Raw genomic sequence first — 27,948 nt, forward strand, 5'->3', positions numbered from 1 at the left:
CTCACCCCTTAATCATGTCACAGCCCTTCAGATTTATCTTGTGACCTGACTGACCCCAGGATTGGGAACAACTGGATTAAACTAACTGAAATGTATATAATGTGATGTAAAAAATTGTGAGTAAGGTTGAAATAAATCATTAGTTCACAGCAATTTCAGTTTTATAAGGGGTGATCCAGTAGGTGGCGATATTGGCAAATAAGAGCTTTAGTGAAACTTGATTGTGGTTTATAAACATTTGTACATACCTCTACAGTTATGGGACAATGGTGAACATTAATGTACCATAGCTGTGTGTAAATTTATTGTTAAGCTATAGTAAAAGCTAGTAAATCTTATGTATCTATCTTAAAAATCCTTATTACTTGTATTACATTAAAGAACTGAAACACTTTCACTTTAATGTTACCATGTGGCTTCATGATTCACTCCTAATCTCTGACCTAATTAGATCAGTTATCAGTTCTGTATCTTAGGTTGACACTGCAGTTATGGGCGCTTATTGCAAGATCCTGGAGGAGGTTGTACATGAAAGAGGGAAAATGTTACGAATTCAACCTTCCCACACATACAAGCACCTCCCTTTCCCTGGAAATGAAATGCCTTCTTTGGGGTACCTTAGCATTTACAGCAGTTTGTTAAGGAGGAGAAAGGTCAATTCATCCCACCCACTCAGTTTCTCAGCGTCCCACATCATCCATGCGGTGAACAGATCACTGAGCCTCATCTCTGAACCACCAACACTGGGCTTGTGCACTGCATCCTCCAGCTGCAGCTTAGACTAACTTATTGAAACCAGTCAAACCACAGAGTTTCCTGTGCCATAACATATTATTACCACAGCAGCGCTGATGCACACGAGAGAAAAAAGACACAAAACAAATGTGATGCAGGAGAAATGCTGCTGACAGCATCTGATGACATACAGCACTGTGCATTTCAGCTTTGCAGTATCATTGGAGATCTGCATTGTGCTATACTGTGGATTCATTGCAGATAAAACAGTGAGCAAATTATCTTAAACCAAATCTAAAAATGTTGACATACCCACGAGAGCACAACCCATCCTGGTAAAATAAAATTTGCAGAAGTAGATTTGAATAAAATCTGTCCTACATGAACTTGACCTCTGTAGCATAGCTGCAGAGGTGACACATGCCACAGGCAGGAACACACTGAATTCCATCTTCAAGCCCGAAGTTGATTTAAGCAGAGGAGAAATGTCTCAACATGCCTACAGTGTGAGCGGAAAGGCATTGTAGAGACATTGAGCCTCTCTTTTACTCTTTCTAAGAGTACTGTAAAATCCAGAGAGTGAATCATTCTGCTCAGGTAAATAAGACTGTACAGTATGTGCATCCTGAGACACAGCTTTCCCAATATACACAATCAAACACTGCAACACTGGGTTTATGGTACAGAGCTTTTGAAACAAAGGTTCAATATCCTGTCAGGGTTTCCTGTCTGTTTTAAGACAGCAAGCCCCACACCCAGTAACCTGAACTTTAAAGGAAGCTCTATACTGCACTTGTAAACAGTAAAAGGTCAGAAAAACAACAAAAACAAATATATAATATTTCAAATAATTAATCTCTGTCAGTTTCCTGGTTATTCTGATGGCTGAGAGGATTTAAATCAAGCGTGTTGTCGTTGCTCTCGACAGAGTTCATCACAGAGCAGCAAAGGGCAAACACAAGTATTAGCTAGTCTGGATCTCCTCCCAAATCTAGGCCTCCTGACTTCTTAAAGGGTCAATGTCATATCTTAAAGTCTGTTAAACACATTTTGTCGCATGCTCATGGTAAATCTGTGAGGCCTCAGGGCCACGCCGCTGAAAACTTTGCAAACACATGAGGGCTCTCAGTCAAACTTCTTGTTGCCTCTATTTGACCAGAGGGACATCTTGGCCGTTCTGTTCGTCCTAAGCGCTACTCTAGTCGGCTCAATTGTCACTCTGTTGTAACCATAGGGCAAAAATGAACACCTTTTTTTGCACTGACCCCTGAGGGAGTCTGTGCATGCCACTGGTGCCATGCACCGCTGACATCAATGACCACACTTGAAACTTTTAACCCATAAGGTTTGAAACTGAGAGTCAAGATCTTACTCCTCAATGGACCTCATTTGGCCTTTTTTTTTTTAAGTAAAAATATCTGTTCTGGCTTTAGTTGAGTTAACATTTTCCCACCTCTGTATCACTTTGATACAGAGGTGGGAAAGAATGTTGACTGATTAAAGTAAGCTAAATGAACTCTTTTATGGTTTTTGTGATGCATTTCCTTCATTTTTTTTAAGTAAGTGAACAATCATAACCCTCTTGCAGATACTTCCATTTATGTGAAGAATGGTAGAGTTTTAACCCTGCATGTAGTTTTTGGCCCTTTCTCCCCTTCAGTAGCTTTAAGGTTGTAAAATTCCACTCTGTCTTACAGCATCATATATATTCTGTATCGGCTTGCTCCAACTCTTCATTAAAGCTTTATGATCTTTACACTGATGAAAGTTTTCAAATCCCTAACCCGCATGTTTTTTATGGCTTCAACATTCCACCAAACGAAAATATTCAGGATGCCTTGTGCATCATTTTTATACATTTACCCTAAATGCTGACCGACATGGGTGGTATCAACGAAACTTTGAGACATTCACCTGAGTCTAAACCCAAGTTCTGTTGGTTTCAACAAAGGCCATACTGACTGAAGTTAAAATTAGTTGTTGAGATCAAGAATTTTTCCTGGATGAAATTCATGTAGGACTAAATTGACTGGGCTGTAACTCTGAACGTTGTCCTCCATAGCCTGCACTGCTGGTCTTCCCATCCTCCAATCATTCTTTCATGTGAACGAGCTGCTAACTGCTGGCTCCATCGGAGAGCTCCCTCTCCTCTCAGGGCACTTAAGGTAGTGTGGGGGGGGCGCAGGGCCAAATGGCCTCATAGGATTAGTAGCATTGTTCGCCATTGTCAAGGCTAGGCCCCAAGCTCCAGTCACTTCTGTAATCTCCCAACTTGTTCTCAATACACAACCAAAGCTGCTGGGAAGGGACCCGTTTGTCTGCGCTTCCATCCCCCCCAGGCACTTTGAAATTCTGCTCACTGTCCTTCAACTTGGATGGCAGGAGGAGAATGGGGAGTGAATCTTTTATGCATTTCAGGCCTAGTACGTAGTACTGCCACTGGATTCATGTCTTTGGGTATCTACGGAATCATAGCAGCTATTGTTGTGATTATTTTTGAGCCCCTAAAAGTCTATTCAAAGGTAATGCATAACAAAGTCCAGGAAAAAAAGAAATGTAAGTAGAACAAATCAGGGATGGACACACTAAGGTATAAGATATTCATTTTCTCATTAAATGGATCATCATTCATATCGTTTTAAATAATTTCACTCTCTCTGTGATCAGAAAATACAAAATACCAAGAATGAATAAGTTTGCAGTTGTATGTGCATACATAATGACTTTCATGACAACATGTGGCCGAATTTTAAAAATCCCTCTACATTTAGTTGAACAATAGAGACACCAACATCTACCCACAGTCCCACAGTATGGTGACTGAGCGTGTGAATTCACAACAAAGACCTCAACATCAGGTAATATTCTCACCTGCCCCCCTCAGGCTGCTCTGCCCCCCCCCCCCGGCTGTTTAGACTCCACCCTTTCTGTAATAACCAATCAAGTTCAAGGCCCAGACATCTGAGGGATAGAGACCCCTGATGAATTTGACTTCAGAGTTAGAACATCTGAAAGCAGCACTTCGTCTCAAAACTTCAAGGATCCCCTGGGTGCTGTTGTTGGTGATAACAGACGGACATAGTAACATGCATCACTTCTCTGGTAAGTTTATGTCTCATTATTACTCATTATGACTGTGTTGAATGAGCATGCACGTTCAACGTGACACAGGACTCACTGACGTTCAAGATGGAGACCGATTTTGAGCTGTAGGTAAATAATCACTATTTCAGGATGCATTTGGCCATAAGTATTAAAATGTTTAATTAATTTTTTCCAGATTATTTTCAACTACAAAATGCACATTCTTTCTTTGCATTAAAAAAAATGGGCAATCTAATTATTTTTCTGATTTGGAGGAAGAGATATGGAGATTAAACTGAGGATGTGCAAAGCTCTTCTGACCTTTTAAGTAGAACAGCTGTGTGCAAAGAGATATGCTGTCTCAAGCTCTGGAAACTCCATACTGCAATAAAGCAGTCACGTGTTCTATAAATACAGCTGCAGAACTGTTTACATGTTTATTTTTATTGTCTCCACAGACTCCAAATCAAATCTAAACATGCCCAGGTCCCCTCCAGCAGCTGACTCATACCAGCAGGGCTGCATCAGGATGACCCTGGAGAACGCTGATCTCTGGAAGTCCTTCCACAGCATTGGAACAGAGATGATTATTACAAAGCATGGACGGTAACAGCACTGACATAATTGCTTGACTTCTAAATTAAAAATTAAGGGTATTTCGTGCTTTCTGAAAATTCCAGTTGTGCTTTGTGTCTTTTATCACATAGACCAAAACCTATAAGAAGTAACCCATGTTAATGTTGCAGAGCAGAGACTTTGACTGCACATACTGCACAGGTTTTGTTTCAAGGGACGTGACATTTGATTCAATTTACAAAGAAAATCAAAAAATTCACTGACTTTGTGTATTTGTTTCAGGAGAATGTTTCCACACTGCAGTGTCGGTCTATCTGGGCTCCAACCTTTTGCCAATTATGTCATCATGATGGATATGGTTCCTGTAGACGGCTTCAAATACAAGGTAACTGAGCAGTTTATGCCTCGTCGCACACCTTTGGGTTCTTTAAGTATGAGGCTTTTCTATTCCTCCATCTTCATTGTCTTCTGCATTTTGTTTTGTTGGGGATTAAAAGCAACAGATAGCAGTATGTAAAATGCAGCAGTCTGCAGCCAGACATAGGCCTGCCCACTCTGAGCCATACCACTGCATATCAAAGCCTTTCATTGCTTCCTGTTTGTGCACTCTCGGCTGGAGGCCCAATCAATTAGCATCCCTCCTCATTCACAATCAGTGAATGAGGAGCGGTCGGCCGTCCATGCATTCAACGGCTCTTACATCAACTGGTCTGGCCCATTTGGTCAGATATCACTTTTAGCATACCCTTGAAAACAATGAAGTACTGTAAAAGAGCTTTGAGAGATTTAGATGTGTTTTTCGGTGGAGGTGGATGTGAAAAAGAAAGAGAAGAGAAAGAAAAAAATCCTATCAGCATAAGTGACCAGAAAAACAGAAGCCCCCTGTACACTGTAACACTGTGTGAAGAATATCCCTGCAATTAATCAAAATATAAAGTTTTCATGCACCACATCTCTCTTGCATTGCCCCATGAGAAAAGGAAAATGAATTTCATGCTTCACGAAGAGTTCTGAATAATCAGACATGTCCTGAGGTCTCACCTTGCATCACTCCCTCCCCCCTAGTGGAAAAAGGAACAGTGGGAGGTAACTGGGAAGGCAGAGCCCCAGCCCCCATGTCGGACATACATGCACCCAGACTCCCCTGCCACGGGAAGTCACTGGATGAAGCAGTCGTTGTCTTTCCTCAAGGTGAAGCTCACCAACAACACTTTGGATCAGCACGGTCATGTAAGACACCATCCTACTATCTGGAAACAATCATACTGTGCTGTGTTTATTTTTCACTTTACTCATATATGCATTGTGTTCGCTCTGCTCTTTTTTCCCCATCAGATCATCTTGCACTCCATGCATCGCTACTACCCGAGGTTTCATGTGATACAAGCAGACAGCCCTTACACTGTCCGCTGGGGCCCCTTTCAGACCTTCTCCTTCCCAGAGACAGCCTTCACCGCAGTGACCGCTTACCAAAACCCAAAGGTACAAACGTAGGGAAAAAACACCCCAAAGTTCACCTGGCAGCTAATCTCTTTGTCCAATCAGCCACACCGCCACCTCTTTAATGTACCACCATTTTATGAAGGAACAGTAACTTAATACGGACATGTTGATATTCGTCTTTGATTAAACAAAATGCTGCATTAGCAAACCTTTGACAAGTATCTTTTCTTGCCTTTTTTAAGATCACTAAATTGAAGATTGACCACAACCCTTTTGCTAAGGGATTCAGGGAGGGAGGCACCCATTCCCACAGCAAAAGGTAGGAATTCATTTTTAATAAGTCATTAATTTGTTACATGGTAGTCTCTAGCAGTTCTGAGCTACTTTGCCTGCTACACTGAATAAAACAAAGGAAGTATAGTTTTTGTGCTAAACACTTTTAGTTGTTAGACTGTACACATTAATGTTATCTTTGTTAATACACAATGACCTTTGTCCATGTAAACAAACTGAATCTGAATGGGTAGAAAAGTGTCAAAATAAAAAAAAAAGGCCTTACATTTTTTATTTTCTCATAGGTGTCGTTCAAATAGAAGCCCTCCTGCAAAGAGAGCCACACTGGACAGGAAAGCTCTTTGTAGCAGTCCTCCAGGTAAGTTTTTACACATAGAGCTTGTAGGAAATCATACTATGTCAACAGATATAAATCTTAAAAATATTGGTGTTGTGAAAAAGTATTCCTTTAAATCAGTGTGCTAATGTATTTGACACTCATGCGAGCGCCTACTATACGTTGTATTTCCCTCTCAGACCTGCAGAGGATGCCCTCCACCTCTCAGTCAGTGCAGGCGGAGAAGAATCCGGCCTCCACACAGCAGCCACCGAAGGGGGGGCCCCTTTCAGCCTGGGCTCTGGAGCAGGACCCATCTGAGAGTCTACATGCTGAGCCCCTGGAGCTGCATGAGTATGACTACAGCTGTGAAGAACAGATGGTGCCTGCATCCGTGGCATACCAGCCCTACAGGTCTGATTTAAGACACATAGGATGAGATAAAACCCAATGAGACTTAGGGCAGAAAAATAAATTGTGAACTGAGATGTAAATGAAATAAATGAAGCAATAACATGGGAAAAATCAGAACGTTCTTCACTCATTTATACACTTGGAGTCTGACTTACTTGAAGATAAATAGACTGAACGTGTGATGATGCATGAAAATTAACCCATACATCACTTTCTTTTCTCCAGATCCGTGGAGTACTCCAGATTTCCATTCCCTACCAGTGATGTAGATGCAGTGCACACCCTCGTCCACCCTCAACCTCACCCACCTGCCACAGCGGAACATGGCGTCCAACAACACGCCTACCACCATCATCAGCACCACCACCACGGCAATGCAGCAGACTGGAGCCAGTACCCGCTCTTCTCGTACTCCTGTTGGTGAACTTTGTCCCTTTTCAGTGGCCACCTCATTGATGGAGGATAAAATCACTAAAGCCTTGAAAAAACTAAGAAATGCTGTTATTAGTAGTTAGGGCAGCGACTAACTGATGGGTCACTCCTTTAGTTTGTGTTAAAAGTGTATAAATGTGTACAAAGTTTCATGTATTTCCAGGACCTTATAATGTATGAGGTGTGTAACCTGGACAAAAATCCTATTCCTCTAAAGTGGAGATTTATGTTTTCCCATATTTTCTATTCCTGGTCACAAACATGCGAGTTCAGCTTCAGCTTTACCAGTTGTCTGTTCTAAATAGATACAGTCAGACGTATGATGAAAAGGTACCCATCTGTACTGTAACAGATCTTTAATAAAGTTGTTAAGGTACCACATTGAGGTATCAAAGTTTTTTTTGTTTTTTTTAATTGAAATGTCAACATTTGGAATTGCTAAAAACAATATAGTATAAAAATGACTAAATTTAATGAATAACAGAAACTTAACGTTTATTTAACATCAAATTGTGTGAAAAACATCAGATAAATCAGATTGTGTGAGATTCAGTATATGCATCAAAAAGTGACAAGATTGTATATTGCTGTATAGCTGCTAAGGAAATAAATGGCACATTAAATGGAGATGGACGACATTCAGGTATGTTTTCAGGTATTTTGATTAGAATTAAGGACACACAGCTATGTTATTCATAATGGGATGGGCTGTGCTGAATACATGTGAATGTCAACCACAAATCCATAAGCACGTAACAGTTAGCAGCCACGATAGAGCCTCTCTGAGGCTTTATTTAGGGACAGGAGCAGTGCTTTGGGCTAAATGCTGACGTCAGCATGCTAACATGCTCTAAATGAACAGGCATTATGTTTACTATGTTCATCATCTTAGCATGCTAACATCTGCCAATCAGCACTGAACACAAAGTATGTTAGAGGCTGCTGGGAATGTCATTAGTTGCAGATATTTTTTCAGTAACCAAGATACTGGACATAATCATAAATTTGATCCGATGGTTGCGTTATTTGAAAAGCTAAGGGATCACCAACATTATTGCATGAATGTCTGTGCCAAATTTCATGGCAACCCATCCAATAGTTGTTGAGATATGTGACTCAAAACCACAGATCTTGACCTGCTGGTGGAGCTAGATGAAAACTCAGGGGATGAACAAAGTCAAAAGGCTTCATCCTTTGGGGTCCATGAATTGTATTGCAAACGAGTCAAAATCCACTTGCGTGGCTAAAAATCTACATAATCGATTCATATTGACTGACAAAGGTGCAACCATAGTTCCAGTTACCACCAACAACACATAAACATTGACACTATTCTTTAACAAACTTGCAGATAACTCCCAGCAAGGCTATGTGACAAAATAATAATAATAACATGTCCAAAAGACAGCACTCTATGACTGGTATCATGACTGTGCTGTTCAAGTAATCCACTGCTGTACTACGGCTAACTGAGAGTTTAGCTATTAAATGTCACAGGAATAACCAATATGTCTTCGGTAGCTGTATTGTAATCTGAGCAGAGGCATTACACAACAGTAGCACGCTTAGGGTTGAGAAAGAGCGAGAATGATGGAGCAGAGAGAGACTGTCCTAGAGCAGTGAGTCTGACCTGATAAAGTCACGACAGTCAGCTAGTGTGGAATTACCATCATAGTCTGGCATAGTTTCCCCAGCAGAAGGCAGGGGCGTCTGTGCTGCAAATGTTTTACGAGAGAGAGAGAGAGCGAGAGAGAGGGAAGCCATATCTGGGACATCTAAAAAACTTCAGGGAGCAGAGGCTGCAAAGGAATTTTCTAGAGCACATCTACTGACATGTTTTTGGGTAATACACTTTTTAAACATCTGTATAAAAAATGCATAGACGTGTGCCTTTCACTTGAGAGGCAAAGTCACGAATGGCACCAAACCTGGAGTCAGTCAGTGAAGAACACTTCGTTAACATTAGACATGCTGGCTATAAGGAAGGTTGAAACTGTGACATTCTGATTACAGGATGGCCATTTTCACCTCCCGGTCTTCCTGGGGTTGCCTGGGTCATCTGGGTGACCCACATAGCTCATTCTGGATTCCTCTCACCTCGCTATGAAATGAATAATAGAGCACAGATGGGGTCAATTAGTGTGGTCGGGTTATAATTCCAGCACCAAAGGGCATGTAAGCATTTAGTCAAAGCTTTAACCAGAGTGAACCAATGTTGTAAGGTCCGTTCTATACCTAGACAACACCTTAAGAAAAATCCAATATGCAAAATATGTCACTGAGAAATCTTTGACATGATCAAACTGTATTAATGTAAGATTTTCTGATTGTTATTAAAAGTGAATTACTTGTTTTGGGTGATGTAATTTCAGGAATAAATGAAACAATTAATCCTATTGTCTGCAGGATGGGGTGAATATCTAGAGCTGCGATAAGGTGTGTGGATGACACACTAAATCTAAGCCTGACTGGGACTATTACGATGCTGATTAATTCATGGGTTTACATCTTGTCCATCACGGCTACCGTCAAACCACGGATGGATTACTGAACGGCCCAGGAGCCAGAGAGATAACGTGACCGCTGTGCCAGAGCCTCTGTTTGAAGTGGTTGTTAATATGTCTTGTTTAGTCAAGAATTGTTACAGGATTTGCACTCTTGAATCCAGGCAAAAAATAGTGGGAAGTGTGTGAGGCCAAAATCAACAGTGCCATTCATAGAAAAACCGCCTGCACACTGACAAAAAATGTGGCCAAGAGGAGGAATTTATTTAACACAACTTGTGCTGACATTGATCCTTTAACCGAAGCGTTCACCTTTGATTCACATTTATGTAAGTGTGTCACTTTTTACACATAAAATATATTTACTCTTTCTGCATCTTTATAGGCTCTCTAGATAGTTTTCCATAAATTAGTATAGTTGTTGTTTGAAAGCCAGAGAGCTCAGTTAAAACACACAAAATGACCAGAAAGAGATGCAAAACCGCCCGAAAGAGGCTTCTATCAGTGCCCAGGGTCCCATTTTCTTAAACTGTGTCCATGTTGCTAACAAATGATGGATAAAACACATTCCCACTGGTCGACTGGTGTAAAATTAAAAGTAGCAGCATGCAAACTAATGTCGAGTGATAATAGGCTTCACATTGATTTTTATAATTTTGATGAGCATTATGAGTAACCTAATAGTGTCATCCGAGCTTTAAATTTCTTTATTGTCTGTGTGAGAGCTGATGCAGCTCTAACATCGCTGACAGCTCAGCAGATCTTGAAGCAGGCTTGAGAGAAAGAGACTCGGGGATTCATATTCTGTATTCATTTTTTTTTTTTTACATGTGTCGATGTGTGTTGATCATTTACAGCATCCTCATGTTTTCAAACAGCAAAGATTCACTGCGCATTCACCTCTGTGGGCCGAATACTCTACGGTGCGGCAGCTGCCATCGCAGCTGGCTTGAGGGCAGTGGTGGTAATGGACTGTAGGAAGGCCTTCATCGACCGAGCCACACAGCCATTTACACACACTGACTGATGTATACACTGTGCCCTGAGGAAAGGTCGGACTGGGCTAAGTTTGATTCATTATGGTCATTCTCACTGCAGCCACCACCTATCACAGTCCAGAGGAATACGTCGATTGGCTTTAATGAAAATTTAACCTGGCACATACACAACTACAAGGGTCCAAGGCAGAAGGGGCAGAGTATTTTGTGAGAAGCTGCACAATATACACAGTTCTTATCATGACAAAGTACCTGTAAAAGGCATAATTTGAAAACCTGTGGTACCTAAAACAACTGACTCACACGCAACTCCTACCACTTCAACATTATCTGAATCTTTTCAGTCTTTTGATAATGAGTCAGTGAGGTCATGGATGTCAGGGTTGATAGATGAACTAGCATAAGGAACAACAAACCAACTTAGTCGAGTAGAATGTTTTTTCCTCAAACACAACTTACTAAAGAGATGCTTAAATCAGATATACAATAATAAATGTAATACTTGAACGCATGCAGATGATTGCTGATGTTGAAAAACCAATGTTTATGGCAGTAATTACAAGAGCACATGCATCCTCCACAGATTTAGGAAGTCACAGCTATGAAGAGGAACACTATTTTAGACGTCACATAAACCAGTCGGTTGAATTTTTTCGGTTTGATGTGTATTTACTTCTTTGTTTAATTTTCAAAATGCAGAGGTAGATCTGGATGTATTTCATCAAAATCTACATTTGTACCTCAGGATCTTGAGCATTAGTTGTGAGTTAAACTTGACGAAGTCATACCTGTGACTTCAAATACTTTATCCATAATTTATATGTTCCCCCACAACCTCATAGAAGCCAGTATGACAATACATCTTGTGGGTTATTATGATATATGATGGATGGATGAGCAAGTGTTTCTAGGCCAGTACAGCAGCAGCGTGTGACTGACTGTTTTGTATGAAGACATGTATTATGGCATAACGACCATTGGTATCTGTGTAGAATGGTAGCATCCTACAGCTATGACACATCTGCTACAGGTAGATGCATGTATGTCCATGTGTAGTGTACATGGGAAGACTTGCATGACCCATCATATTCGTATCTGCTTTTCAGTGAGGCCCCAGTGGAGGGTCCCTGTTAATGGCCAGAATCCTCTTACATTCAGCTAAACCCAGTTTTCCGTAAGCACCTGCATATGTGTGTCACCTTTCCATTACCAGAAGCATCTGATCCTTACTTTCAGTATGAACAGATACCTTAGTGTTACACATCACTTACAATTGCTGTGTAAGACACATAAGATTGTATTAGCATTATTACATTACCCATTGGCTCATACTTGTGTTATTTGTATCTGGTTTGAAAAGTGCTGAACAAACAGCCGCGGACCATGCCCATCTGAAACATTGCCCTTGAAAAGTTTCACATTCCTCATCTCCAGGTCAGCTGACTTTCTTTTATTAGCACTTCATTAAAATTCAATAATTGCTTCTTCTCCCCTGAGCGCAGCCAGAATCAAAAGTGGAACTGTCAAAAAATTAGAGCAAGAGCAACTGTCCCGTGCTCCAGATACACAAGCTGTGACGCCAAGCTGCTGCAAACAGGTCCACTCCCACCCATCTGTTTTAAAAAGGCAACAAGCACATAGAGGACACCAGAGCAACTTAAAGAAGTAGACGTAAATTTTATTTACTTGTTCTGTACATAAAGGGTCAATACCAGCACAGGTGTTAACCATGGGAAATATTAACACATGTAAATGGTATAAGAAAATAAAAGGCACAATTTTCAATTCTTAAGTAAAAGACGGGCTTTCCTAGAATATGAGAAGAGAGCACAGTAATACTGTTAATGCCATTACAAAACAACTCAGAAGCATGACAAAAGCGAGTTCACCTCAAGAATGGAACTAATCAGGGTGTATTGCTTAATTAGTAGATGTCATTATGTTTGATGAGGAAAACCCACACTGGTTTGTTTGCCAGACCAAGAGGCATTAAACTAAGAGAAACCTTTATTTAATAAGGAAATAAATGACATTAAGCAGCATTTGGCTGGGTAGAATCATCTCCCCAGCCAAGAGGTCATGCACAGAGGCAACCAGCAGGCATTTTTCCCTTTTGTAAATGTCACCTTAGGTACTTTTGTTTAATAACATCACTCATTTTAACAAAAATGCTTGATTTAATAGCCAACTACAAAATTGACAAAACAAAAAACAAGAACAAAACTGGGATACAACTAAAAGCTGCACAATATTACTCTGAGTGAACGGCTGAGCAATGATTTGAACAGAGAGCACTAGGCGGGGAAACAAGTTAGCGAAATAGTTCATTTTTACAGCAGAAATCTAGGGTTCGGCACTGTTTGCACAACTGTTTAATCCTCGGCTCCTACTGATCAAACAGAATTGGTTGCAGCACACCACTACTCTGACAGAGTCTGTTTGCATAAAAAGAGTCAAAAATTGTGCACAGACGGAATATTAAAGGAATAAAGCAGGTTGAAATCCTAAATTGACAGGAGGAACGTCACATTAAAAACATAAGGTTAGAGAGGGGATTGCATGCACTAAAAGATGCATTTATCTTACTCTCTGAAAAAGGCATTAATGGGATCTCATTGGCTCGCTGAGACATTCCCCTCCTTCTCTGACCTACGCCACTGAAAGTGGAGCTTCTGACCTCAGTGGAAAGTCCAAGTGCCCGCGCTGCGTTTTTCGCTAGCCTTGTAGTCAGATGCTCGTGGGAAGTGCTGGCCAGGGCTACTGCCGTTGCTATTTGACTTTTGGAAACCTGTTCAAAGCTTGGCACTCCTATGCAAAAAGTTGAAATATATCTTCTAGTGCTTGGTGTTGTTGGCACTAAAAACCTGCTAATCTCTAAGCAATGTCCTTTTAGTTCAAAAGAATGAGAATGACAGTAAAGAGAGGTACCAAGTGGACATGCAGAATTTCCCCTCTACCATACATCTTCTCCATGTCACAAAAAAAACAAAACAAAAAACAAAACAACAAATAAACAGAACACTATTGTTGATCATGTGGCACAAATAAGAAAAAGATAAATCACATATGGCTGTGTCATGTCTTATTGACAACAGATAAATAAGTCTCGTCAGCCAGTCTTGTGCCAGGTTGGATGGGATCATGGGATCTATAATGTCAATTTACAAAGATCATCTTTCAGAAACCCACCTCCTCTGCTTCCTCCTGACTCCAGTCACACATCACATACACATCACAGAACCATCAACCTGAATACCTCATGGCCAATAAGTGTGTGTTCATGTGTGTGCTTGTGTGATGGTTAAGGTACAACAGTGACCTGTATTGTTTGGAGAAATACATTTTGACTGGCTGGTTAACTCCTCATAGCCTCAGTGCTCTCCCAAGTCCATAGGGACATTGCTTTTCCCTACTTCGTACAAATATCCTCACATCAACAAAACAAATGCACACCAACACTTTCTAAAGTCCCCAAGACTTCATACATAACAAATGTTCAGAGAAATCAAATTAAAATAACAGACATGTTGTGATGTAATGTGGTAAATATCTATTGTGAGCACACCCCCACACACATGCACTTATACACACACACACTCACACTCACACTCACACTCACACTCACACTCACACACACACACACACACACACAGAGATGCCCAGTGATCTGGAAATGAAAAGGACACTAATGCAAAAACACTGCCCAGCCTGGAACCATGACATGGGAAAGGGAACCGAGACAAGTGGGGTCAGGTTTTAGTTTGGATCCAATGTCCAAAGCTGTAAACAGTCAGAAAGCCTTGCAATGGTTGGCAACAACAGAGGGGTCGCTATCATGTTACAGCCCCAAGCAGGCAAGCACGTAACCGCGGTGACACTGGCAGGAAAGGTGAAGACAGCCAGCAGATTCGGGTACACGTTGATACTGGCGAGAGGCTCAAGTCGAAGATCAGTCACTCTCATCTGGATTCTGGGGGTCTATGATTTTGACATGGGTGAATGGGAAGAGACCCCGCCGTCCGTTCACCTCTCCTTCCCACTGACCACTGATGTTCATCCGTGTAACCTTGACGATGTCACCAACCTGAGGAGGAGCGGACAGTGGGCTGAGTTATACGAGGAGCAGAACTTGTTTGCAGTAAATCAAAGTGAGTTTCTGATTAACATATATTCCATACTTTGCTTACAGTTGTATTACTGTACTCTGTAAAAATATTAATAATAAATAAATCCAATAAGCTTGGAGGTATTTTGTTTGCATGTTAGACACATATGTAAACAATAACTAATTATTAAGATATTTCAAACTTCCATGGTGTGTTTACAAGATATACTGCTCGAGAAGACATTTTAAAAAATGCAGGTTTTTCATATACCACCTTGGCATCAGAACATTTAAGAGCATTTAACCGAAGCACCTTACATTGTATGAGTGCATACACATTTTGTTTAAGTGGCCATGATGTGGATGTCACTCAACCAGCCCATTTATCACAGTTTAAGTTCTGTAACACTACAACTCACTAAAAACACCCTGAAAACACGGACACTTGAACATTTTACATAGATTAGAACACAATAACCAAATAAGTCAAAAGTTCATAATGACTCAACAGTGGACCATAGTTTGTAAGTGTAATTTTCACATAACGTATCTGCAGATAAGAGAAGAGTCAATTTGAATTTTAAGCTGGTGATTAACTGCTCCACCAGACTCTATTGTTAAGAGTCAACATTTTTCATAGCCTGGGGAAAAAACAAAATGCATTTTGCACACGGCCAGTGTTTATTTTAAAACCTGCTTCTAACAAAATTAAAAATGCACGTATGAGCTTCCACAACATCCAGTACAACTGATTTATCAATACACGCTTTTTTAAAATAAAATTTCTCCACAAGCAAATTACACCGTGGTTTAAACTGATGACAGACGACCTCAGAGCAGTTGCTCAGATAGCTTAGAAACACTGAATGTGACCCCAATCTGTTAGTTGCACTGCACAAAGCCATATGTTCTTTATCAGGATTAGAAGGGAAAGTCTCCATCATGATTGAAAGGGGAATGTGAGAGCACTATTTGTAGCTTTAACTTCAGAATGAGGCTTCAAGGACATCCAGTCCTAGACATCATCTTTAACAATAATCCTTTACGCCACTCTGGAATGACAAGAATGCTTCTTGTCGTAAAAGCTTCTGTGAAATCTGTCTTTCAAAGAATTCTTAAAAAAAAAAAAAAAAAAAACTTCTATTGTATCAGCCTGTTCTGAAAGGCTACTTACATTAAACAGCTGGCCCTTGCAAGTTTTCACCTTCGAATTTCAATTTAAGTTTCAGTTTTGAAGTGCTTAATTTTTACTCATTATATTTGAAGCGTTAAAAGACAAATCTTCATTCAGCAAAGGTTTGTTGTAATGAATGCAGACTTTATTTAAAATTCTTAAGTATGTTCTATAAGTCTAAATAGTATTTTAAAGAATCATATCTATTATAATAGCAAGAATGAAAAAGCAGAATATGCTAATACTATGCAATAAAAATGAACAAAAACTACCTAACTATCAAACTCATAACCTGATTTCATTTGTTGAGGACTGCCTATCCCTGAAGTAAATAAATAATGACTCAGAGCTTCTGCTTCTTGAACCTCACAGGCTCCAAAATAGCAACAGTACAAAACTCAAGGGTTTTTGCTGTAAGCCATAATCCATTATGAGCCAAAGACAGACACAGATAGAAGAGACAAGATGAGACGTGGTAAGGTATGTTTTCTGTGCAAGGCAAGTTTTTGAATAGTAAACCAAAAATACCACAGGAAATACTAGATTTCAGCTAGTTTTTCCCCAGTGATTGGTTTCTAGGGTTTCTGGTGGCTTTCTTCTCTAAGTTCAAGTAATTGCAACACTGATTACACTCAGTACTATAGTTGTGCAGTTCCTAAAAATTCTGGATTTTGTGCTTAGTCTGGGAACAATCTACCTAGGCCTCATCTTTTTTAACAAAACTTTCAAAGTTTTAATAACACATAATATTGAAAGATAAGTGCCAAGACACTGTAAGATTAGTCAACATTTTCTTAAAAAAATAAATAAATAAATAAATAAAAAATTATTTAGATAAATAAATAAATTGCCTATTAACATGTACAATTGCTGCAGACAAAAATGGACTTAGAGTACAGCAGAACAGATGTGACTGAGTAAGTGTTTTTCTCAGTACTCCTGTTTTAGACCAGGGAAGTGAGCCCCAAAGGCATTCCAGAAGAGTAGCAAATGTACCTGCACTACACTACACTACAGAAAAACCCTACAGATGTCTGTGTTATCCATTTGGTAGCATTCAGGGGACCATAAACACAGTCCACATGCAATGACAACAGCATCTTTATTTCTTCATTGTAGCAAAAAATAAATTCACTCTAAACAATTCATTAATCTAAATTAGTCTTCTGCAGTATTGAGCTTCTGTTCTGTCCATGTTTGAGCTGCACACAAAGTATCAGAGCTTGCACTGCTCTTGCTGGAGAGGCAAAAATATGACTCAAACTAAATGAAAAGTAACCTTTGAAAACGAGAACTATGACGAAGTGATTTGTCAATTAATAAAAACTAAATGATAATGTGAAAGGCCGACACAAGGACGTTTTAATGAAAAATCTTATTCAACAACCAGCATGCATCTGCAGAACAATAAACTGTAGCTCCTGATTAGCAATACCGTTCCCTCCACTACCCAAAATATCTCATTTTCAAGATGATTTAGCCGCTTGACCCGTTGCAGCACAGATAACTTGAATTGTACCTCCGCCAAGGCAAAAAATGCCGCACTTTGCAATGTTAAGGAAAAAAAAAAATCCTGGATCCGCACCAAAATTTAACGAGTTCTTCCCTGGGCCATACCCAATCCCTCCATTAAGTTTGGTACAAATCGGTTCAGTACTTTTTGTGCAATCCTTTCTGACAAATATACAAGCCAACAAACAGACAGGGGTGAAAACATAACTTCCTCGGCAGAGGTAACAAGAGACACCTTCCAAAATGATGTCGTTGTCAGTAATGTTATCTGACATTACCTGTTCTTGGAAGAAACGGAGTTATGAACTAAATTCATCTACAAATCAACTGAGAATTACACAAGAAGCGGCAAAAAAACAGATGTGACAAACATGCAGGCAGCTGCACGCCTACATTTACAAAGACGTAAGATATTTTAACTATCAGGTGCTGTGGATGAATTAACGTTACCATTACTTTCAGTCTGCTGTCTTTAGTGTTGCTATCAAAAGGAATTATTCAATACCAAGGTTAATTTCAGTGGTTACCATTTAAACCTCCCTCTAGATGTTCCCTAAAGAAATATCATAGTTGATTTTATCGGATGATATAGCGTCTCCTCTCAAACTAAACCCAGGCAATGACCAGTATTTTGGAGAACAAGCGAGTGAATCCAGCTTCTGAATGACTCACTGCTCTGCAGTGAACAGCAGAGGTAGCCGCACTAATGCTAGGTTAGCAGCAACGACTGTACTAGATTGGATTAGAGAGAACGATTCTGTTCAAACAGGCAGAGTTTGGAAATGCTAACTAGATTGACCGAGGTGAGTCAGTCTGTGTACTATTGCAGAGCAGTGACATGGACACCTCGCTATAGACACCTGTAACCATGGTAACTGTACAGAAAGATGGCAATAGTGGTAGCCTCAAAATGCTTAGAAGACATTACAATTAAAAATGCATGACAAAGATATGGCAAACATGTCAGGGACTAAAACCAGACTAAACTCACAAAAATCAAATGACTAAATTTGAATAAAACGAATATGCATTTTCATCAAAAGATCAAGACTAGACTAAAATCAGGTGCCGAAATTAGCACTACGCCCAACACTATCATTAAAATATACAAAGTTGAACCCGAAGCCCCGACAGCTAGATGGGCTGATAAGTATGAGGTGAGAGAAAAACAAAGAGAAAGCAACATCTAGACAACTATCTTAAATCAGCCCTACCGGTATGTTCACACTGAATTTCCATATATACATACTTTTCCTTTTGATTCTTCCTACTGTCATGTTTTGTGTCTATGGACAGAGTAGCACGCATTTGAATGGCCTCTTTTTGTCCGCAGGAAAAGCAGAATATGGAAGTTCAGATACAGTTTTCACAACAGCGGTACATTTGAGGTGTTGTAATGTAGGTCTGAAAATGCTGCTGAGAAAGAGGCAATGTGACTCACTTATAATCTCACAGCAGATCTGGTCACTCCTGCTCATTATCAGGATGGACATCTTCATTTCGATTCTGCATTTTGCTCACATGTTCCACAGCTTGGTGCAGCTCTTGTCAGGATTAATCAAAACCATCAGGATTAATCAAATTTTTTTTTTTTTTTTTTAAAGAGACACACATGTATGACGTGGGTCTACTCAACACACATTTAACTTGTCTCTGAACCATTCATCCAGTATGAGACCGTAGTCTCCACTTGGCAACTGTAGCTCCATACACTTCACTGCTATACTGTATGATCACAAAGAATAGCATAACGTAAGTGGCAAATCAAGTTAAATGTCAGTTTCTGTTCTCACGTGCTCACTTTGCTAGACTGTGACTCTTCCCCTATTACCCTCTCTCGGTCTCTCTTTGTGGAGTTGGTTAAATGAACAATTAGTTATCATTTTTATTAAATGATAGGTTCCATCTTTACACAGTGCAGCTGTTGACAAAAGATGGGCGGTGACGGGCAACAGAGGGTGCATACACTGGCCATCTGACATGTCTTATCGACCCATTTAACTCGCATCACAGTTGTAAGCCTGAATGAGGTATTAGGCATCTCCTGAGTTAATTGCTGTTATCGGTTGTCAATTGTTAAAAAAGGAACACAAGGGAGAGAGCAGAGAAGACAGAACTAATGTTGTTAGAGGGAGCTGCCTAACCTTTAGCTAGAATACCATTCACCAGGTTTGCTCATGGTCCAAATTTACACCCTCATTTCTGTACAACAGTCACAGGGACAAGTTATCACTGTACCCAACTGGAGCGGCCTAGATTACTTCCTACATCCAGAGACACACCCTGATGTCAGTGAATGAGAGCTAGGCTGAGATACCTTTCATTTTCATCTATCCCCTCAGGGCATCACTACAGCTCAGTCTGCTATCGGAGTAAAGCTTTTTGGAGCCCCACTACATATATGTGAGGTGCACATTGAGCATTACATAACATGCTTCAACATGTTACCACAGTCAAAGCAGATTTCTATTAGCCAGATTACACTGCTGAGAAATGCAACAATGCTGCTGCCCGTTTAGCAGCTAGCTGACTAGCAAGAAGATTGAGCCTGAGCCACTGTGAACTAGACACAACTGGTAGAATTGGGGCTCAAATTGCCCATCAGTGGAAATTAGGCCACAATAGTGAGGTTAGTCTCACCACGGACTCCCACCAACCCTCAATTTACAGCTGCCAAAGGGTATCTTGTGTTCAATTTATCATTCCAAGAAAAAAAAAAAAAAGGAAAAAAAATTCACGGTTTCAATTAGACATACTACACAAATCTCCAACACCTGCTCCCTCACCCGACCATAACTTCTTGTCCAATCAGAAGCCAGAGAATCAGTGTCTAACTGTCTCACAACAAACAATAAATGTGTCCTGCAGTCATTGCTGGCATGTAGTACAATGCCAGCGCTCAGAGCAACAAATTGAAGTTGACCAGAGGTCAACTAGAAGCAAATTAACATGAATCACCTGCAGTAAAGGTATGTTTTCTCGCAAAAACATAAAAATCTCACTATACATTTAAATACATTAGGTACATTTGGTAATTGAAGAATTAAAAGCAATGATGTGGAAAATAGCTGGGTATAGCTGGACTAGCTGACGCACCGCTTCACACCCCACCCCCTGACAACAGAAGGCCAGCAAGGCACCAGAGCTGCTGCTGTAGAACGAGCACACCCTTAAATATTAGAGGATTGGAGAAGTACCACAAGTTCTCTTAAGACACTTTCACACACACAGAACCAGCGAGACTGCTGTAGTTACTCTTTAGGCAGCACTGGTGTTTTCCCCTACCGTCATTACTAGCTACTGACTACTGCAATTTCAATACAGAGTACAGTTAAACATTACAAGAAATGGTGCTGTGCTAAAAATATTCTGCTATAGGTGTGAAATTGACTATTTCCATCTATCACTTCTTTTAACTAATGAATTATTGATCAGTTCTTTGAGGGCTGCCGGAATTAGAGGCATTTCCAAAAAAATAAATAACATGGAGTCAATATAAAGAATTATAAAATAATTATTTTTCCCCCATTATCTCTTGTGATTGAATAGCTTTACATTCAAAAACATACTGCTTAAGACTGTCAACATGATTTACATGCTTAAGCTGGGAATCTTACAGCTTCTCCTACTAGAGATCTTTGCCAGGTTGTGATGATTTAAGGAGCGAAAAAATTTCTGTCAACTTCTGAGCTATTATCACCTGTAGCAGATGTTCTTACTAAAAATGAAATACTTCTACATTACAAAATTCTGCAGTTTTTTAACTTAAAAAATGAAACCTGAAAAAATGATTATTATAATTATACATCGATCAGTGACAAAATTAAAACCATTTACTGATTTTAAAGTTGTGGCTGATCAGTGTTCATCATTAATTGTGTACGCAAAGCTGAGCTGGACCCCAAGCATCTTTTGTTGATCAACGCAACTGGACACATCTTGATTTTGAGCATTTTGGTAGGAATCTTGACTCAAGAGATGTAACAAGGCAGTGTAGCTTTAAGATGAGTAGACTACGACAAGTTGTCTCTCAGGCACTACACATAAATACTGCTGAACAAAAATAAGAGGGTTATGTGTAATAACCTGTACACAGGTTATGTGGCAAAAAATAAGCTCAATTTCTAACATGACCTGGACTCAGAAAATGTTAAGGATATTTGTTCTTGGCAATGTTACAAATTTTGAACCAAAAGTAAATGAGTTGAAAGTCCTAAATTAACCTGACCCCAGAATTCACAAATATTTGAGCAATAACAACCAAATGATTCAATGTTGACTAAAACACCTCATCTCTAACAAAAGCAACATTTTGAACAGCAGGTGAAGACAATGTTGTCCCCTAGAAAGGCAAGGATGAAGAGAGGAGAGATACAGAGAACTGACAAATGGCACATTTTTAGATAAAACAGTGGGCATGAATAGAAAATCCATTTTACAATACCTCTAGAGCAAGAGCTGTTTTATCATAGGCGCATGGCACTCGTCTCTGAATGGCCTTTGCCATCACAGGGCCGTTCTGCATGGACGGTAGAGGGCTGATAACTGCTCCAGGTGTGCCAGGGGGCAATGGTGACGGTGTCTGGGGCTGAGCGTAGGCATGGACGAGTGCGTGGGAAGGCTCGGGGATCCCATAGCTGTTGGAGTTGCGAGATCCATGGGAAGGCTGGCCAGAGTGGGGTGAAGGTCGTACCACTTTCTCCACGTAGGGCACAGGGATCATCCCGACACGCCCTTCTTTACTTTTGGCACTCCACCACTGCTCCTCTGGCTTCTCCAGGATGATTAGGATCTCCCCCTTCTTGAAAGGAAGGTCCTCTGCATCGCTGCCAGTGAAGTCATACAGAGTCCGCACATACTCCAGGTTCTCCTCTGGCCCACCCATGGGCTGGATGGGACCACTCACTGTGTTTGGGTACCTTGGATGATCACAATAATGAGGCAAGGGAATGAGATATAATGTGGTTACAGTGGGTCTTATGTAATCAGTGATAGGTTTCCCTTAAACATCACATATTTTTTGTTGAATGGTGTTCAATAAAAGCTGATGTTAGGTGAAAGGGCCCATTTTTTACTTGAGCAATTGTGACCTACATGCACCTCTCCAAGAACACTTGCGTATGAATGTTTACTAATGTAGTGTATACAAGGGCCATCTTGATATCCATCATTAATACCCAATGTCTTTAAGCAAGATATGAAAAAATGCCACATACACAATGATATAAACACACTTCATAAAATACACAATCAGCTCTGGAGGTGGACACGTAATATCTGGTTAAAGTTATGGTTGTATATAAGCAAACATTGCTAAAGGGTACATAAACTTACATACCAGACTTCACCAGCGACTTGGCTGGTGATTGAAATGAAAACAGCAAACTGGAAGTGTGATGGTGCTGGTGTGTCCACCAGTTTCAAATTTAGCAAACTGAAAGCTTGACGGAATAATTGCAGGGTACCGAAGTTTCACTGGAAGTGGGTTAGTTCAGATAACCTGGATCACATAGTCTTTAATAGTAACTCACATCAATGAAACTCAGGAGTTTTGATATTTTATCTATGGTTTATATCTTCTGTCTACTACAACCGTGCTGGTTAGTGGAGGTGTACTGGGTGACTTCCCTACCTGGGTGCCGGCTCTATCAGAGTGGTCGTATCCAGGTAGTGGATTTTGTAGAACTCCAGGAGAGCAGGGAGGTGTTCAAATTCTTGGTCGCCTATCTTAAACCTCTTGCTGGGCAAGGAGTTGATGATATAGTGAGACACTTTGGAGTTTTCAGACACTGACAGCACGTAGTCACCGGGGCAGGTCGACGAGTCTCGAACAAGAAACATGCCATGTCTCTGTCCTTGTAACCTATTCTGTGCCTCTTGTCGTGACACGGGTCCAAAATACCAGGCGGACCGATCAGACGAATCAAACCGAGCGGTTGACATTTCTGTTCAAAAATAAGTTAGTATGAGTCTACAAATAAGAAAAAGAAAATTACAAAATAGACTAGACAATAAGTTAAAACGTGTATGCGTGATGGAATTGGCCAATCACAGCAAACTGGAGGATTTGGAAGATGCAGGGCAGGGCATTCGTCGCCCTATGAGGGTTTCGAGTGATTTCTGCACAAACGCCGCAGGCTCCGGAGACCTCTTATTTAAAAAACAAAAAACAAAAACAAAAAAACAAACAAAAACAACCTGACGTTTTCAGAGACAGGCTGCGACTGGCTTGATCCAACTTTGGAGCATAATGTGGTTGCTGCGTTCAGCAGTCAGAGGCTGAGTGATTGTTTGAGCGGCCAAAATAGAAAAACAAAAAAACAAAAAACAAAACTTACGACAAACATCGACGGAGGCCGAAGCAACAAATGATCAATGAAGCTTCCCCTTTTCGTTCCGCCTTCCGAGAAAACACCAGGCTTCTCTTCTAATAATTTATCTCCTCCACTCAGTGTCAGTTATGAGAAACGGAAAAGGTGGCCTCAGTTTTTCTTCTGATGTGTCCTCATGTCTGCAAAAGGTTGCCAGTAGCCGGGGGTCGAAAACGAAATGATTTCTTACTATCTTCTCTATCTTGCGGTAAGGCACACGTCATGGAAATGCGTTTTTGAATCCCTTTCTCGAGTCAGAGCAGACTTTTGAGGCAGCACAGCAAAAAAAATGGCGGCCCGCAACACGTCTTCACACAAAAAATTATTTCACAGCAGCGGCTTATGTCCAGCGCGTGCATCTCAGGAGCTAGAACGTTACGCTGTAGCTCTCGCGTGCATTCCCGACTGCTCACGAGGGATCCTCGCTTCGCGATCCTATATTTTATACTTTCCCTTATTTCTGCTCGTCCCCCCCTCACCCGAGCCACCAGAAGTGCGAGTACGAGACCGAAAAATGGCGACGGGAGGGCAGGTCCCGCTTTCTATCTGCACGTCACTGACGCCCGGGTGGTGGTGGGGGTGGGCGGGTGACGAGAACTCGTAAGGCCTCCCACCCCCACTGTAGAGAGCGAGGTGTCAATCATGTTTCCATGACACAGCTAGAGAACGTTTTGTATAGTCACAATACATTACAGGCCGATTTATAACATATGTTGATGCTTTCTTTTTTCATGCTCTCGTGTTCTGAGCACTCCTCTTTTTCTTTGTCGTATTCCGAAGCAATGTCTAACTGCAATTTTAAAAAGTACGACACATATAATTGATTTGATTTACTTCTTGTATAATACCATTATTATGACAGACCTTATACCAAAATCTCTCTTAAGTAAAAACACATTAGTATTATCAGCAAAACAAATAATGTCTATCAAGTATGACAAGTAAAAGTACTAGTTATCCAGAAAAACGGGCCCGAGAGTGTTGTATTAAAATACTGTATATTATATTATATTATAATATATTATATTATATTATATTATATTATTAGATTGTTAATTGTGAGGCGTCATGTGTAAGTGGCATTTTACCGTTGGTCGGGGTGGAGGTAATTTTAACCAGCCTACTTTATTCTGTAAATCTAGAAAAATGTAATAAAATAAAATAAAACCGTAACTAGAGCTGTCATAATGTAGAGGAGTAGTAGGTACAATACTTGCTTTCGAAATGGATTTAAGCAGGTGCCATTTGAGATGTAATGATCATACAATCAAGACTATTGGGGTAATGGTTCCGAAGCATAAGCCAGTGTTTAATTTCACTGTATTTGCTGTATGATGATGAATGAGTGATTGCAGACTTGATTGTTATAATTGCCAGCCAAGACAGCGGGGCTGGTATTGTTCTCACTTTGTGAGTCTGCTGTGTGTGTGTGTGTGTCATCATGGCAAAATGTGGTCCTGGATACACCTACTGTAGCGAGAACTATCACAGAAGCAGCTTTAAGTAATTTGGCAGATGCTTATATGTCTGTCTGTCTGTCTGTCTGTGGACAGATTTTGTCACCATGATAGCGTCACAACCATGCAAGAAACAGTCCCAAAAACTTTACAGGTGTGTAGTTGAGATCAAAATGAAGACCTTGTTTGGAGATGGGTGTTGTTCGGGCCAGGGCGCTGGAAGTAGGGGGAGTTGGAAGTAAGAAAGGGATCATTGTCCCCCCCCCCACTTTACACCACTGGTCCAGATTAGTTTTAAGTCAGGAATCACTGTATCCCACTTTCAATCATTCCTGTCCACTCTAAGACATTTGGTAAAACTACAGACCGTCTTGCAATGGGATCCCAACAGCCGCAACGACTGTCAATAATGTAGAAATGACTACTGAGTACTCATGGGTCAGAACGGCAACATGTCGACCGGTGACGCGGCTGGTGCGATCCTATCGCAAGATGGTCTCTAGTTGATGACAGTTTTACACCCAGTCAAATCTGATAACTCAAATCATATCAGATGGGTTCCCTTAGGACACAGATTAAAGAGGAACATGTTGTAATGTGAATCTGACATGATTTTCCTCTATTATACTGTATGTCTGTAGTTGCTAAGTCAACCGCTATTCGATGCCACCAGTAAAAGGTTTTTACATATTTCCTTATTTTCATTTCCTGTTGCACTCCAACTTCCCCTCCATTCAATCTCATAATAAGTATTATCTGGCACAGAACTGTGACACATCGATTTGAAGCTGACCAGCCTACCCAACCCACAACACAATATGCTGAAAGGGAGAGGGTGAATTTAAATGCAGGGGACAGTGCCTCCAAAGACGCCCTAATAAAGAGTAACACAAACAAAAGAATGTGTTGAAGACACTGACTGCCGCGACAAGCTGTCCAATGTGGCGAGACAACTTTTGCTCGTTAATTACAGTAAAATATATGAAGAGGTAGTTCTGTTCCTCTGGTTATTGAAGTTTTCAGTGATCCTGCCTTATGAGGCTGCAGCTGGCACAGAGCAGCAACACTGTCTGAATTTTAATGGATTTGCACCCACTGGGTCTTACTGGCTAATGCCTGCCAATTCCCACATTTTCACAAAGACGCAGTGATGCAACAAATTGAGAAGAAAAAACTAAGAGGGCTCCTTCCTCCCCAGAAGTATGAGTAAAAAATACTGATATTTAGGGACACATACTGTTTTACTCATTCCAGTGCATTTTCACAGGAGACAACTTAACCATACAATTGGTTTAATCCTTTGGTTTAAACCATTCATTGAGAGGGGTTTTTATGGGAGGTCATAATTGGGACATATAGATAATTTCGTTTTTGTCACTATACCAAATGCAAAAAAAAATCCATGGTGAGGTTTTGGAAATGAGGTTAAGGTAAATTATGGCATACCTGTGTGTGACCTGCTGACGAACTTTTGGAAGCTTTGATTGAATGGATGTTTCATAAGAAACACCTCCATCTAGTGGGTACATGCAAGAGGCAATAGTCTGTCTTATTTAACATAACACTGACATTTTTTTTTTACCTTTCTTTTAGATTGTTTAGACTGTTGCAGTTAGATTAAATTTTACACAGACTGACAGACACAGGAGCTGTCAAGCACAACTGTGGCCTTGTGCTCATCTGCATGAGCACAAATGCATTCAAGGATACCTTGACATTTCCTACCAATGGGCATAAGGGTATCTTGCTGACTCCATGAATGAATTAAAAGACACTTCTAGGAAACATCATTGCCCTTCAGGCACAGGGTTGCTTTTCTGACCAGTACCCCCTTGCCGTCACTGCTGTACTAAGAATGTGCCTTACGTGCTGGGCTATACGAGGGATCTGCATTGTGATAGGTTCAAATCAGCAACAGACAAGACATAACCACTCAGGAAATGCAATGATGGATTTATCTATGCAAAATAGCATTTTCTTGGTTGCAATATTACACAGCAATGTTAAAAGATTGCTCAATTTGCATTTTTAACTGTTAGTAATACATTTAGTTTTACACTGTTTTACAAACCTGTTAAAACCCAACAATATTGACGAAGTCCTTGACGATAAGCGTTTGTCAGAAATGATCTTATATATTTCAGAGGGAATATGAGTGGCCATGAATATAAGAAAAGGCAGATGTCCCCTCCCTTCTACAGGGTTCTGCTGAGGTCATGTGAGCACAAAATACTGTGGCTAATCCTCCGTTAGAGTTATGAATTTAAATCGAAATTGAAGTTGAGCTTTGAACTTAGTGCTGACTGGTCATTTTAAGCCTGCTGCCTGAGCCATCCCCTTAATGTATTGTTGCTGAGACTGATGGTAAAATTACAGTTATTGCGGGAGATGTTGTTGGAAAAGTGTAGATGTCATGTCAGAGCAGTGCAGGCCTTGTGCAGATGAGTACATGAAAGGCGGCACTGAGAAGTGCAGTTTGGAATTTTATGATTTTACTTCCATCTCAGTCATTCTATTTGCCTTGACTATCCAG

General features: G+C 40.5%; 2 protein-coding genes across 2 annotated transcripts; one reads left to right on the forward strand and one right to left on the reverse strand.

The window, feature by feature from the left end:
• The first annotated feature begins 3,821 nt into the window (after positions 1–3,821).
• On the forward strand, positions 3,822–7,286 carry LOC120806763 (T-box-containing protein TBX6L-like). The gene is made up of 9 exons (XM_040158179.1): positions 3,822–3,837; positions 4,278–4,425; positions 4,678–4,780; positions 5,461–5,625; positions 5,731–5,877; positions 6,081–6,157; positions 6,417–6,490; positions 6,649–6,872; positions 7,086–7,286. Exons 1-9 carry the CDS (start codon positions 3,822–3,824, stop codon positions 7,284–7,286), a joined length of 1,155 nt encoding a protein of 384 aa, XP_040014113.1.
• A 5,167-nt stretch (positions 7,287–12,453) lies between these two features.
• On the reverse strand, positions 12,454–24,502 carry crkl (v-crk avian sarcoma virus CT10 oncogene homolog-like). Its single transcript, XM_040157328.1, has 4 exons — positions 23,926–24,502; positions 23,220–23,532; positions 22,032–22,506; positions 12,454–14,880 (listed from the first exon to the last, which is right to left on the reverse strand). Exons 2-4 carry the CDS (start codon positions 23,528–23,530, stop codon positions 14,746–14,748), a joined length of 921 nt encoding a protein of 306 aa, XP_040013262.1. The 5' UTR covers positions 23,531–23,532; positions 23,926–24,502; the 3' UTR covers positions 12,454–14,745.
• Between the last annotated feature and the right edge of the window lie 3,446 nt (positions 24,503–27,948).

Source organism: Xiphias gladius, chromosome 20 (assembly GCF_016859285.1).
Source record: "Xiphias gladius isolate SHS-SW01 ecotype Sanya breed wild chromosome 20, ASM1685928v1, whole genome shotgun sequence".
NCBI classification, from domain to species: Eukaryota; Metazoa; Chordata; class Actinopteri; order Istiophoriformes; family Xiphiidae; genus Xiphias; species Xiphias gladius.